The 11,137-nt window shown below is 43.9% G+C and overlaps 2 protein-coding genes across 2 annotated transcripts in view; one reads left to right on the top strand and one right to left on the bottom strand.

The window, feature by feature from the left end:
• HIF1AN (hypoxia inducible factor 1 subunit alpha inhibitor) overlaps positions 1-2,909 on the bottom strand; it is a 14,802-nt gene extending 11,893 nt beyond the window's left edge. Inside the window, exons 1-2 of the mRNA XM_032281319.1 lie at positions 2,684-2,909; positions 2,157-2,407 (exon numbers count right to left, since the gene is read on the bottom strand). Of these exons, the coding sequence (XP_032137210.1) occupies positions 2,157-2,407; positions 2,684-2,860 (428 nt within the window). The 5' untranslated portion in view covers positions 2,861-2,909. The remainder of the gene's footprint in view (positions 1-2,156; positions 2,408-2,683) is intronic.
• Positions 2,910-9,207: 6,298 nt separating this feature from the next.
• The window catches only part of NDUFB8 (NADH:ubiquinone oxidoreductase subunit B8), a 6,411-nt gene continuing 4,481 nt past the window's right edge, over positions 9,208-11,137 (top strand). The window contains exons 1-2 of the mRNA XM_032281318.1: positions 9,208-9,365; positions 9,625-9,751. Coding sequence (XP_032137209.1) covers positions 9,281-9,365; positions 9,625-9,751 — 212 coding nt within the window. The 5' untranslated portion in view covers positions 9,208-9,280. The remainder of the gene's footprint in view (positions 9,366-9,624; positions 9,752-11,137) is intronic.

Below are 11,137 nucleotides of genomic sequence, written 5' to 3'. Positions count from 1 at the left end.
TTTTTTGAGACAGAGTTTCACTTTATCACCCAGGCTGGAGTGCAGTGGTGTAATCTTGGCTCACTGCAACCTCTGCTTCTTGGGTTCAAGTGATTCTCCTGCCTCAGCCTCCCAACTAGCTGAGACTACAGGTGTGCGCCACCATGCTCAGCTAATTTTTATATTTTTAGTAGAGACAGGGTTTCACCATGTTGGCCAGGCTAGTCTTGAACTCCTGACCTCAGGTAATTTGACAGCTTCAGCCTCCCAAAGTGCTGAGATTACAGGTGTGAGCTGCCATGCCCAGCCTTAATAGGAAATCTTGATAAGTCAGAAACACTACCTTTGTAGTAACATGGAATCCTCAACTCAATGCACCTCTCCCCAAAGATAGTAATAATATATATATTCACACAAAAATTATGCAAGTAACTTTGAAAGAGTCAGTGATACTCCCCAAATATGAATCTAAATAATATTAGGATTACACCAGAACGGTAAATGCTCAAAATGGCTCAGAGGATCCTAATACATTTTACCCCATAATCACAACAACCTGTCAAATCATACAGTGAAGCTGGTCAGTGCTAAAGTCAGCTGATAGGGCAAAACTTGCAATCGATTAAAGAATTTTCCTTGAAAACTCTTTAATCACCCCTAAAGTACAGGTTACACTCATTCTTAAGCAAAATGCTCTCACTACGGGAGGCAAGAAACTTCAAGTGACTGAAGAACCACAAGAGTCACCGATCTTATGCTCATTCTAGGGTGTATGTTCATTTAAAGGAATTACACACTCCACTGCATCATTTAAATCAATCTTTTTCTCAATGTTGGGTGTGTGTGTATGGAAGTGTGCACACGCACACTGTTAAATTTGAGGAAATTAATGCATGAGTTAACTGAACTGAACCAACATATAAGACATCATGGACAGATCAATCACAGTTCATATCCTGGAAACTCTTCTGGTCAAAAATCCCATCATTATGACAACTGCTGAGTGTTAAGAAGAAAAAAAGATATTTCAAATCCATTCACTAGGCCACAGACTGCTGATAGGGAGTCAGGAACAGGAGTGAGTGTAGCAAGAGACTAGAGAGAAACTCAGGATTGGACACCAAATGTGAGAGGGTCATTCACCGTGAAGTACTCAGTGAAAGCAATTCCCCAGAGGCAGTGTTATAGTGTGGGACCGAATATCATCTGGGACCTACATAAGAGCTGTCCTCATAAGCAGGAATAAGAGCAGAGAGGAAGAATCACTTTCTTGTGTGGCTGGTGTTTCTGATGCATTAGGAAAAACTAATCTGATCTTCCCTAAGCTAGAGAATCCTGACCTTCTTTACTCCAAAATCACAACAAACCATACAACTTTTGAGGTTGAACTATCCCCAGTGATCACAATACTTAAGGACAATGGCTACAAACTGGCACTTTCTGAGCTAAATCCAGTGACAGACATTTTTGTTTGGCCCCCTGCAACTTTTTTTTTAATCTAATTTAATTGCTCACATTTAAAAGTCAAAAGATTTTAAATAAAAATCCTGATTTTAAACTTCTCTTGAAAATCAGAATTATCTCACAACCCTAAAATTGCACTCCAAAACTGAAGCAAGAACAGTCAAGTAATGACTTCTCAATATGGTTTTGTTCTCGTTTTTAATTTTGTAGAGACTAGCTCTCACCACGCTTCCCAGGCTGGTCTACAACTCCTGGGCTCAAGCAATCCTCCCGCCTTGGCCTCCCAAAGTGCTAGGATTACAGGCATGAGCCACCCCGCCCAGCCTTGACTTCTCACTTTGAACACGGCTTATGCCTTCAGCTTCACCACTGATTTCACCCAGACAATATTACTCCTTTCATTCACCTGCCTGACCCTTCTAGGCAACTAACTCTCACTTTATGAGGAAGAAGATGAGAAACCAGAGACTCATAGCTCAATTTTAATCATTCCCTCATCCCTCAAGCTACAGAACTAGCTGGCTGTAGCACCAAGAACCACGAAGAACTCAAATCCCTTAAAGGCTTGAAGACCAGACTTCTCCTTCAATAGGAATCCAGAGATGGGAGAGGCCAATCTCTACTTCACCCAATTCTGCCACACCTTCAAACACGTATAGGAAAGGAAAATGAGTGCCCTAAATCCAACAGAAAACTACGATTTGGGAGTTTACCTCTCTTCCCCTCCTCGCTGCTGTATATCCTGCAGTTTCTCAACAAACTCATGAAATTTCATTTCTTCCCTGTTGGACCTCGGCTTAAAGTTCTGGAAATTAGCCATCTTCTTCTCATCATAGTACAAGAACTTGTGGGTGCTGGCACTGTACACAGAGAAGTCTCCATTGCCAATATTCTCTTGCAGGTATTCAAGATCCCATTTCAAGGCAGGATACACAAGATTGGTGTCGGTCAGCACCACAGGCTCCTAAATGAAAACACGAGGTGAAAAACACCAAATGAAGTAATGCCAAGGAGCCGGTGTGTTCGCCTCCTAGACCCCATCTACTTCTCAACTTCAGAATAGTTTATCCCGTTAATTAGCACGAACCCCTCAAGTTCCATATCTCCTCGCCTTTCTTTCCACCTTCCCACAGGCCCTAGTCTAGAGCCCCTCCAGTCTCCCATCTCTTTCACCATTCGCCTCTGACTTCTCAACTGGATACCTTCCTCAACTCCCTTTAGACACGACCCCGCCCCCCACCTCATTCTCAATAAGCTCCTCGGCCCGGGGGTCGCTCTGACTCAGACGTGGTATGGGCCTAGTCGGGAAGCTATAACTGCGCAACTGGGATTCATCCCAGGCGGGGCCGAGGGCTCCGGCCTCCTCCCGGGGCTCTCCAGAGCCAGACGCCACGGCCTCCGCCGCTGTCGCCGCCATCTCCGCCGCCAGGGACGGCCCCCACCGGAACCGGAAGCCCCGCCTATTCCGGACAAAACACACACACACACACACACACACACACACACACACACGCACACACACACACAACTGAAATCATAGAGATGAGCTGCGAGAGAGAGCGGTCCAGAAACACAAAGAACGCGTAGCCGAGGCCTTGAGGGAGCGCTTCCTAATGGTAACATGCAGCTCTGCATCCTAGGCTCCACTCCCGAGCAAATGGGGCTAGACACTCGTCCCACAGAATAGGGATGATCATCTGGTAGAGCAAAACACAAAAAAACGCTGCCCCAGTGTGCCCACGTCTACACACGAGTCAAAGAAGGAAGCAAGTTCAGTTAGGCGTTAAACTTTACACTCGTGAATAGGGAAAAAGCAAACTCTTGACCCACCTAAAGAAGTCAGAAGGATGCGTTCGGATCAAAGAAAAAAAAAAAGAAGTCAGAAGGAAAAGCAATGATCACATTGGTAGATGTAGGGCAAAGGCTGCCTGAAGGCCTAGGCAAAAGATATACAGCAAGTTGAATTCTTCCAAAATCAAGGACAGTTTTCTTTTGTTTAGCATCATTTGATTTTTCTGCCTATATCACCAATGTAGATTAAAACAATTATAAAAGGCCATATTGATTACCTCTATTGGTAACATTGGTTTCATGGCAAGCATATATTCAAGTAGGAGAAATGATTATATAGGCAGAAAAATCAAATTGATTTTACAATCAATATAGATTGTTTATATCTGTATTGATTATAAAAGGCCCTATTAATTACCTCTTGCTTACTTGGACAGTTCTTCTGACTGGCTGTGAGAGGCCCAATTCTAAGATGTATCCCAAGATTTGTACCCTATGGTGCACACAATTTTGTATACATTTATCCCCTTAAAAGAAAACACGACTGCGAATATGATAGAGTGTCTCTCCTGTAATTAGGTTAGCTTACATGACAAAGATGTAATTATAGCCCCTAACCAATTAACTTTAAGGTAATCAAAAAGGAGATGATTTATCCTGGTGGGCTTAATCTTATCACTCTAGCCCTTTAAATCGGGGCTAGAGGTCAGAGACAGAATCTAAGAGATTTGAAACCACAGCACAGCTGTCCCATTTGCCTTGAAGGAGCAAACTGCCATATGGCAGGAAATGGCAGGTGGACTCTAGGAGCTGAGAAAGGCTCATGGGTGACAGCCAACAAGAAAGTGGGCACCTTAATCCTACAAATGCAAGTAACTGAATTCTGGCAACAACCACTGAACTTGGGAAAGGACACACACAGATCCTCAGATGAGATCACCAACCCAGCCAACACTTTGATGTCAGCCTGAAAAGACCCTGAGCTGAGGACTCAGCCAACCAGTACCTGGACTCATGGAATATGTGAGAAAATAAATTGGTATTTTGGGCTGCAAAATTTATAGTAATTTGTTGTGCTGCAACAGAAACGAATGCACTGGCTTAACTATGTAATTATGCTACATAGTAACCATGCTACATCAAACCAATAATAGGGCTACCTCTGTGGAAGGGTTTGAGGCTCTAGGTGACAATCAAGGCTTTCATTTTGTCTGCAGTGTTTGAATTTTTTTTTTTTTTTGATAGAGTCTTATTCTGTCACCCAGGCTGGAGTGCAGTGGTGCAATCTCAGTTCACTGCAACTTCCACCTTCCCAGCTCAAGCAATCCACCTACCACAGCCTCCCAAGTAGCTGGGACTACAGGCACATGCCACCTGGCTAATTTTTTTTTTTTTTTTTTTCTGTAGAGACAGGGTTTCACCATGTTGCCCAGGCTGAATGTTTGAATTTTTACAAGAATGTATTGATTCATAACCTTGGGAATTAAAAATAAATTAGGCCAGGCATTGTGGCTCATGCCTGTAATCCCAGGACTTTTTGAGGCTGAGGCAGGAGGATCACTTGAGCCTGGGTGTTCCAGACCAGCCTGGGCAATGTAGCAAGACCTCGTCTCTACAAAAATTTTTTAAAATTAGCCTGGTGTGGTGGTGCATGCCTGTAGTCCCAGCTACTAGGGAGGCTGAGGTGGGAAAGGTGGGAGGATTGTTTAAGCCTGGGAGGTGGAGGCTGCAGTGAGCCATGATCATGCCACTGCACTCCAGCCTGGATGACACAGCAAGACGCTGTCTTACTAAAAATTAAAAAAAAATTAAGATCAAGAAGATTCAAAGAACTAAAATCAAGAATGAAACAGGGATATTACCCCAAACAAAAGGCGTATAAGGACATATTATGAACAATTGTATGTCAAAAAATTAGAGAACCTAGATGAAATGGCCAAATTCCTAGAAAGGCACGAGTTATAATAGCTGATTCAAGAAGAAATAGAAAATCTGAATAGACCTGTAACAAGAGATTGAATTAGGAATCAAAAACATCCCATGAAGAAAAGCCCAGAATTGGGCACAGTGGCTTACTCCCAACACTTTGGGAGGCTGAGGTGAGCAAATCACTTGAGCCCAGAAGGTTGCAACCACATTGGGCAGCATGGCGAAACTCAGTCTCTACCAAATCCCACCAGCCAAAAACAAAAACAAAAACAAAAACTAGCAGATATGGTGGCACGCCTGCATATTCGGGAAGCTGAAGTGGGAGGGTCACTTGAGCCCAGCGGTAGAGGTTGCAGCCCACCGTGATCATACCACTGCACTCTAGCGATTTGAGACAGAGTTAGGCCTTGTCTCAAAAGAAAAGAAAAGGCCAGGCACAGTGGCTTATACCTGTAATCCCAGCACTTTGGGAGGCCGAGGTGGGCAAATCACTTGAGGTCAGAAGTTCAAGACCAGCCTGGCCAACATGGTGAAACCCCCATCGCTACCAAAAATACAAAAATTAGCCAGGCATGGTGGTGCACGTCTGTAGTCCCGGCTACTCTGAAGGCTGAGGCAGGAGACTTGCTTGAACCCAGGAGGTGGAAGCCACAGTGAGTTGAGATCATGCCACTGCACTGCAGCCTGGGCAACAGAGCAAGACTTCGTCTCAAAAGAAAAAGAAAAAGAAAAGCTCAAGACCAGATGGATTCACTGATGTTCACCAAACATCTTTTAAAAATTAACACTGGGCCGGGCATGCTGCTCACACCTGTAATCCCAGCACTTTGGGAGGCTAAGGTGGGTGGATTCCTTGAGGTCAGGAGTTCAACCAATATGGTGAAACCCCATCTCTACTAAAAATACAAAATTAACTGGGCGTGGTGGCGCATGCCTGTATTCCCAGCTACTTGGGAGGCTGGGGCAGGAGAATCACTTGAACCTGGGAGGCGGAGGTTGCAGTGACGTGAGATCATGCTATTGCACTCTAGCCCGGGCAACAAGAGCAAAACACTGTCCCAAAAAAAAAAAAAAAAAAATTAACACCAATCCTTCATAAACTCTTTCAAAAAACAGAACATGTCTGAATTCATTCTATGAGGCTAGCATTATTGTGATATCAAAACAAGACAAAGACATCACAAGAAAACTATAAACCAGTATTTCTTATGAATATAGATGCAAAAATCCTAACAGAACACTAGCAAACTGAGTCTAACATCATATACAAATAATTAAATACCATGATCAAGTGGATTTATTCCAGGAATGCAAGGTCAGTTCAACATCTAAAAATGATCAATATAACACACATTGTAGTGATCAATATTTTATTGATCATTTATAATCAACATAATACAATATATAAGTAAAAGAAAAAAAAACCCTACATGATCATCTCAACAGACACAGAAAAAGCTTTTGACAAACTCCAACATCCTTTCATGATAAACACAGGGTTCCAAATGACACTGGAAGAAAGTAAGAAAAACCTACAGAGTCAGAGAAAATATTTACAATTGTGTACCTGATCAGGAAATTGTATCTAGAATACATAAAAAACTCTTTCAAGTCAACAATAAAAAGACAAACCAATTTAAAAATGAACAAACGGTTTGAACAGACATTCCTCCAAAGAAGATATACCACGGCCAATAAGCACATGGAAAGATGCTCAACATTATTAGTCATCAGGGTACTGCAAATGAAAACTGCAATGAAGTACCATTCACTGGCACTTACATGGCAATAATAAAAAAAGACAATAACAGGTGTTGATAAAGATGTGGAGAAACTGGAACCCTCACACACTGCTAGTGGGGATGGAACATGTCACAGCTGCTTTGAAAAACAATTTGGCAGTTCTTCAGAAAGTTAAACCATAGAGTTACCCTGTGACCCAGCAATTCTACTCCTAGGCATATAACCAAAAGGATAGAAAACGTATATCCAGACAAAAACGTATACAAAAATGTTCATAGCAGCATTATTCGCAATATCCAAAAAAGCAAAACCAACTCAAATGTCCATTAACTGATAAGTGTATAAATAAAATGCTGTACTGTACATTCATATAATGAAATATTACACACCCAAAAAAGGAATGACATACTGATATGTGCTACAACACAGACAAACTGAAAACATAATCCTAAGTGAAAGAAAATGGACACAGAAGGCCACATATTACATGATCCATTTATATTAACTACCCTGAATAGGCAAATCCATTGAAACAAAGTAAATTAGTGGTTGCCAGCAGGTAGAAGTAGGGGTAATGTGCTAATGTGTATGGGTTTTTTTGGGAAGCAATAAAAATGTTTTAGAATTAGATAGTGATGATGATCGCACAACTTTGTAAATGTACTAAAAATTACTTTATTGTACACTTTAAAAGGGTGATTTTTTTTTTTTTTTTTTTGAGACAGAGTCTTGCTCTGTTGCCCAGGCTGGAGTACAGTGGCGTGATCTCAGCTCATTGCAACCTCTGTCTCCTGTGTTCAGGTGATTCTCCTACCTCAGCCTCCCGAGTAGCTGGGATTACAAGCATGTACTACCATGCCCAGCTAATTTTTTTTTTTTTTTTTAAGATAGGGTTTCACCATGTTGGTCAGGCTAGTCTTGAACTCCTGACCTCAGGTGATCCACCCGTCTTGGCCTCCAAAGTGTTTGGATTACAGGCGTGAGCCACCACACCTGGCCGCCCAGCTAATTTTTGTATTTTTTAGTAGAGATGTTGTTTGGCTGTGTTGGCCAGGCTGGTCTTGAGCTTTTGGCTGCAAGTGATCTTCCCGCCTCAGCCTCCCAAAGTGGTGGGACTACAGGCATGAGCCACCATGCCCGGCCTAAAAGGGTCAATTTATGGCATGTGAATAAGATCTCAATAAAAATAAATTAGATCAACTCTGTTTCTTGACCGTAATTAGATCAGGGTTTGCTATTGGTTGAATGTAGATGTTGTCCAATTATTCTGAACATCAACTAGTGATACTCATTTACAAGACAGCAAGTTGTTGTATAGTCCTCCCAAAAATTTACATATTAAGTAGTATATATCCGTATTTATTTACTTTTTATTTTTATAACTTTAAAAAAAAAGAGACGAAGTCTCACTATATCTCCCAGGCTGGTCTCAAACTCCTGGTCTCAAGTCATTCTCCAACCTAGGTCTCCCAAAGCGTTAGGATTATAGGGGTGAGCCACAACTCCCTGCTTATATCCATCTTTATTGCCCTGATATATACTTGAGAAATGTTTATAATAGGTTCTGCTCCCAAACTGTGGTCACCTGAAAAGTCACTGGAAATACATGCATATTTATAATGTGTAAGTTATTCAAATCCCAAGTGAAAACATTCATAGGCAAACATAATGTCTCCAATTCTTCTGGTGAGTTAGAGTTTGTTCATTATGGGCCGCTTTGAAATTTGTTTTATTCAAGTCCTACCAACTCTGGGACTTTAAGCTGTCTCTGGGGAGCTGCCTCTTGTGATAGGCTTAATTTTACATTTGTTGGGTTGAGGTGACTGAGACATGCAGATGGAAACACGGACTGAAACTAAGGAGCCGCCAATTCAGGGCCGATGTGTGAGTTGCACTAGCGTCTAAGTGAAGATCAACCGATTTGGAAAACAGAACAAGCAAGACCAATGGAATTTGAGGAATGATCACGTTTGGGGATGGAAGGAAGTGCCCGTGAAGGAGAGGAAAGCAAGCAGCCAGAGAAGAGAGTAAGACAGGCTCATTTCACTAGTGCAGCTCCTGGGGGAGGTGGTTGAGCTGTCAACCTGAGTTGCTGAGGTTCTGAGTTCCCATCATCCCTGGGATATCAGCTCGGGGAGAAAAAGGACACAACATTCTGAAATGTAAACGAGACCTGCCTGGTTTCCTCTTCTTCCCGCTTATCCCTGCCAGCCTCTATCCAACCCCTGGCTTCCCAGCTCCGTATTTAGACCCCGCCCCCGTTGAACCCTTCGACATTTCTTCACTCCCGGCTTCCTCCGTCCGGTTTGGCCCGGCTCAGCCGCCGTGACGGGCCTTTGCGCATGTGCAGAAGGAAACCGTGAAGAAGGTGAAGATGGCGGTGGCCAAGGCCGGGGTCCAGGGAGTCCGGTGGCTCCAAAGGGCATTCCTGAACGTGGTGCCGCTGGGCGCACGGAGAGGTGCGCGAGAACTGGCGAGGCCTCAGTGTGGGAAGTGGATGCCTGAGGTTTGGTGTATCGGGAGGGGGGATTGTGCATGCCGCGGCGGCAGCGTCCGGGTAGGGAGCGGAGGTGGCGTTGATATATCCGGAAAATGGGTGGAGGGTCGCGCTGATCCTGCGAAATCCCGGGCTCGGATCTCTGCAGCCCCTGCGACTTGAAATCTTAGGAGCGGCTGGAGAGCGGGGACGCTTCTGACTTGTTCTCTTCTGCCCTTTAGCCTTCCACCTTAAGAAAGACCAGCTCCCGGGGCCCTATCCTAAGACCCCAGAAGAACGGGCGGCCGCCGCCAAGAAGTATAATATGCGTGTGGAAGACTACGAACCTTACCCGGATGATGGCATGGGGTGAGACAGAGGGTCTGCTCGCACCCAAGTAGTGATGGCTGGGTTGGATGGCTTGACTGTGACCCTTTCTCCCGAACCTTCTCATGACTCCTCGAGAGTCAATGGAGTGGGTGCTTTTCTCTGTGGAGGGAGGTGGGAGGGGGTGGGTGAGCAGCTGCAGCTGAGAGGACTTCAATTTTCTCCTTGGCTCAGGCTGTTTTCTCAAATGAAGAAGCCGAGGTTTTAATGGCTCCCTCGAGGACCCCCGAATAGCAGGAACCTTCCTTGGCTCTATACAGAGCGTCGAGTTTCATTTAGACTGAGCATCTGCTGGGCTCAGGTGCTGTCATCCAGGCATGTGACCAGGTTGAAGCTGGACTCCTGTCATGAGAACCTTATTTGTAAACGGAGTACTCTATATTTGCGTGTCCCCCCATCCTTTTTTTCTTTTAGACGGAGTCTTGCTCTGTTGCCTAGGGTGTAGTGCAGTGGTGTGATTTCAGCTCACCGCAACCTCCGCCTCGCGGGTTCAAGCGATTCTTCTGAGTAGCTAGGATTCCTGGCGTGCGCCACCACGCCCGGCTAATTTTTGTGTTTTTAGTAGAGACGGGGTGTCACCATGTTGGGCAGGCTGATCTCGAACGCCTGAGCTTGTGATCTGCCCGCCTCAGCCTCCGCAAAGGGCTGAGATTACAGGCGTGAGCCACGGCGACTAGCTGTGTGTCTCTTTAAAAAAACATTCTCTTAGGGCTGTGGATATCGTAGCAACTATTAAGCAGATTAAACAGCCAGCCCCCTTACTCCAGTTGATGTTATCCTATCCCTTCCACCCTCTTCCGTATCCGTACCCACATAATATCCCAATGGTTAATTATCTGAAGTGATTATCATCACCTTCATTTCCTGTCCTAACATCACTCTTTGAATTTTGGTTTCAGCAGTTTCTATGCGTCTTGTTATACAATCATTTTGTGACACATGTCTAGTTGTCATCATTTCCTGTTTTTTATTATGTTGTGGATAAGAACAGCCTTGTTCAAAGTCAGTGTCAGACAAACCTGGATTTGTTGGGGAAAACCCAGCTTAGCAAGGGTCCCATGAGGTGTTTGAGACATGGAGATGAATGCCAACTGGGTGGTCAACAAACACGGTTACTATGAGAAGAATGCTTTTCCAATCTGTTCCCTTTTTGTTTTTAATTCCAATTAGCTGGGTGACTTTGATTCAGACCCTAAACTTTTAATTTTTCATTTTCTTTTTTTTTTTTTTTTTTTTTTTTTAGTGGGATTAATAACTTTTTTACCCAAAGTCGTGCAAATAGTTAGAATTAAAAACCACCCCAACCCCCCCCCTCGGGGGTTTCTTCTCATAGTAACCGTGTTTGTTGACCACCCAGTTGGCATTCAT

The sequence above is a fragment of the Sapajus apella genome, unplaced genomic scaffold (assembly GCF_009761245.1).
Source record: "Sapajus apella isolate SASKATOON/1434 unplaced genomic scaffold, GSC_monkey_1.0 scaffold13, whole genome shotgun sequence".
Classification (NCBI taxonomy): Eukaryota; Metazoa; Chordata; class Mammalia; order Primates; family Cebidae; genus Sapajus; species Sapajus apella.
The sequence above is the reverse complement of the archived record's forward strand: the minus strand, read 5'-3'. Positions and strand labels throughout refer to the sequence as shown.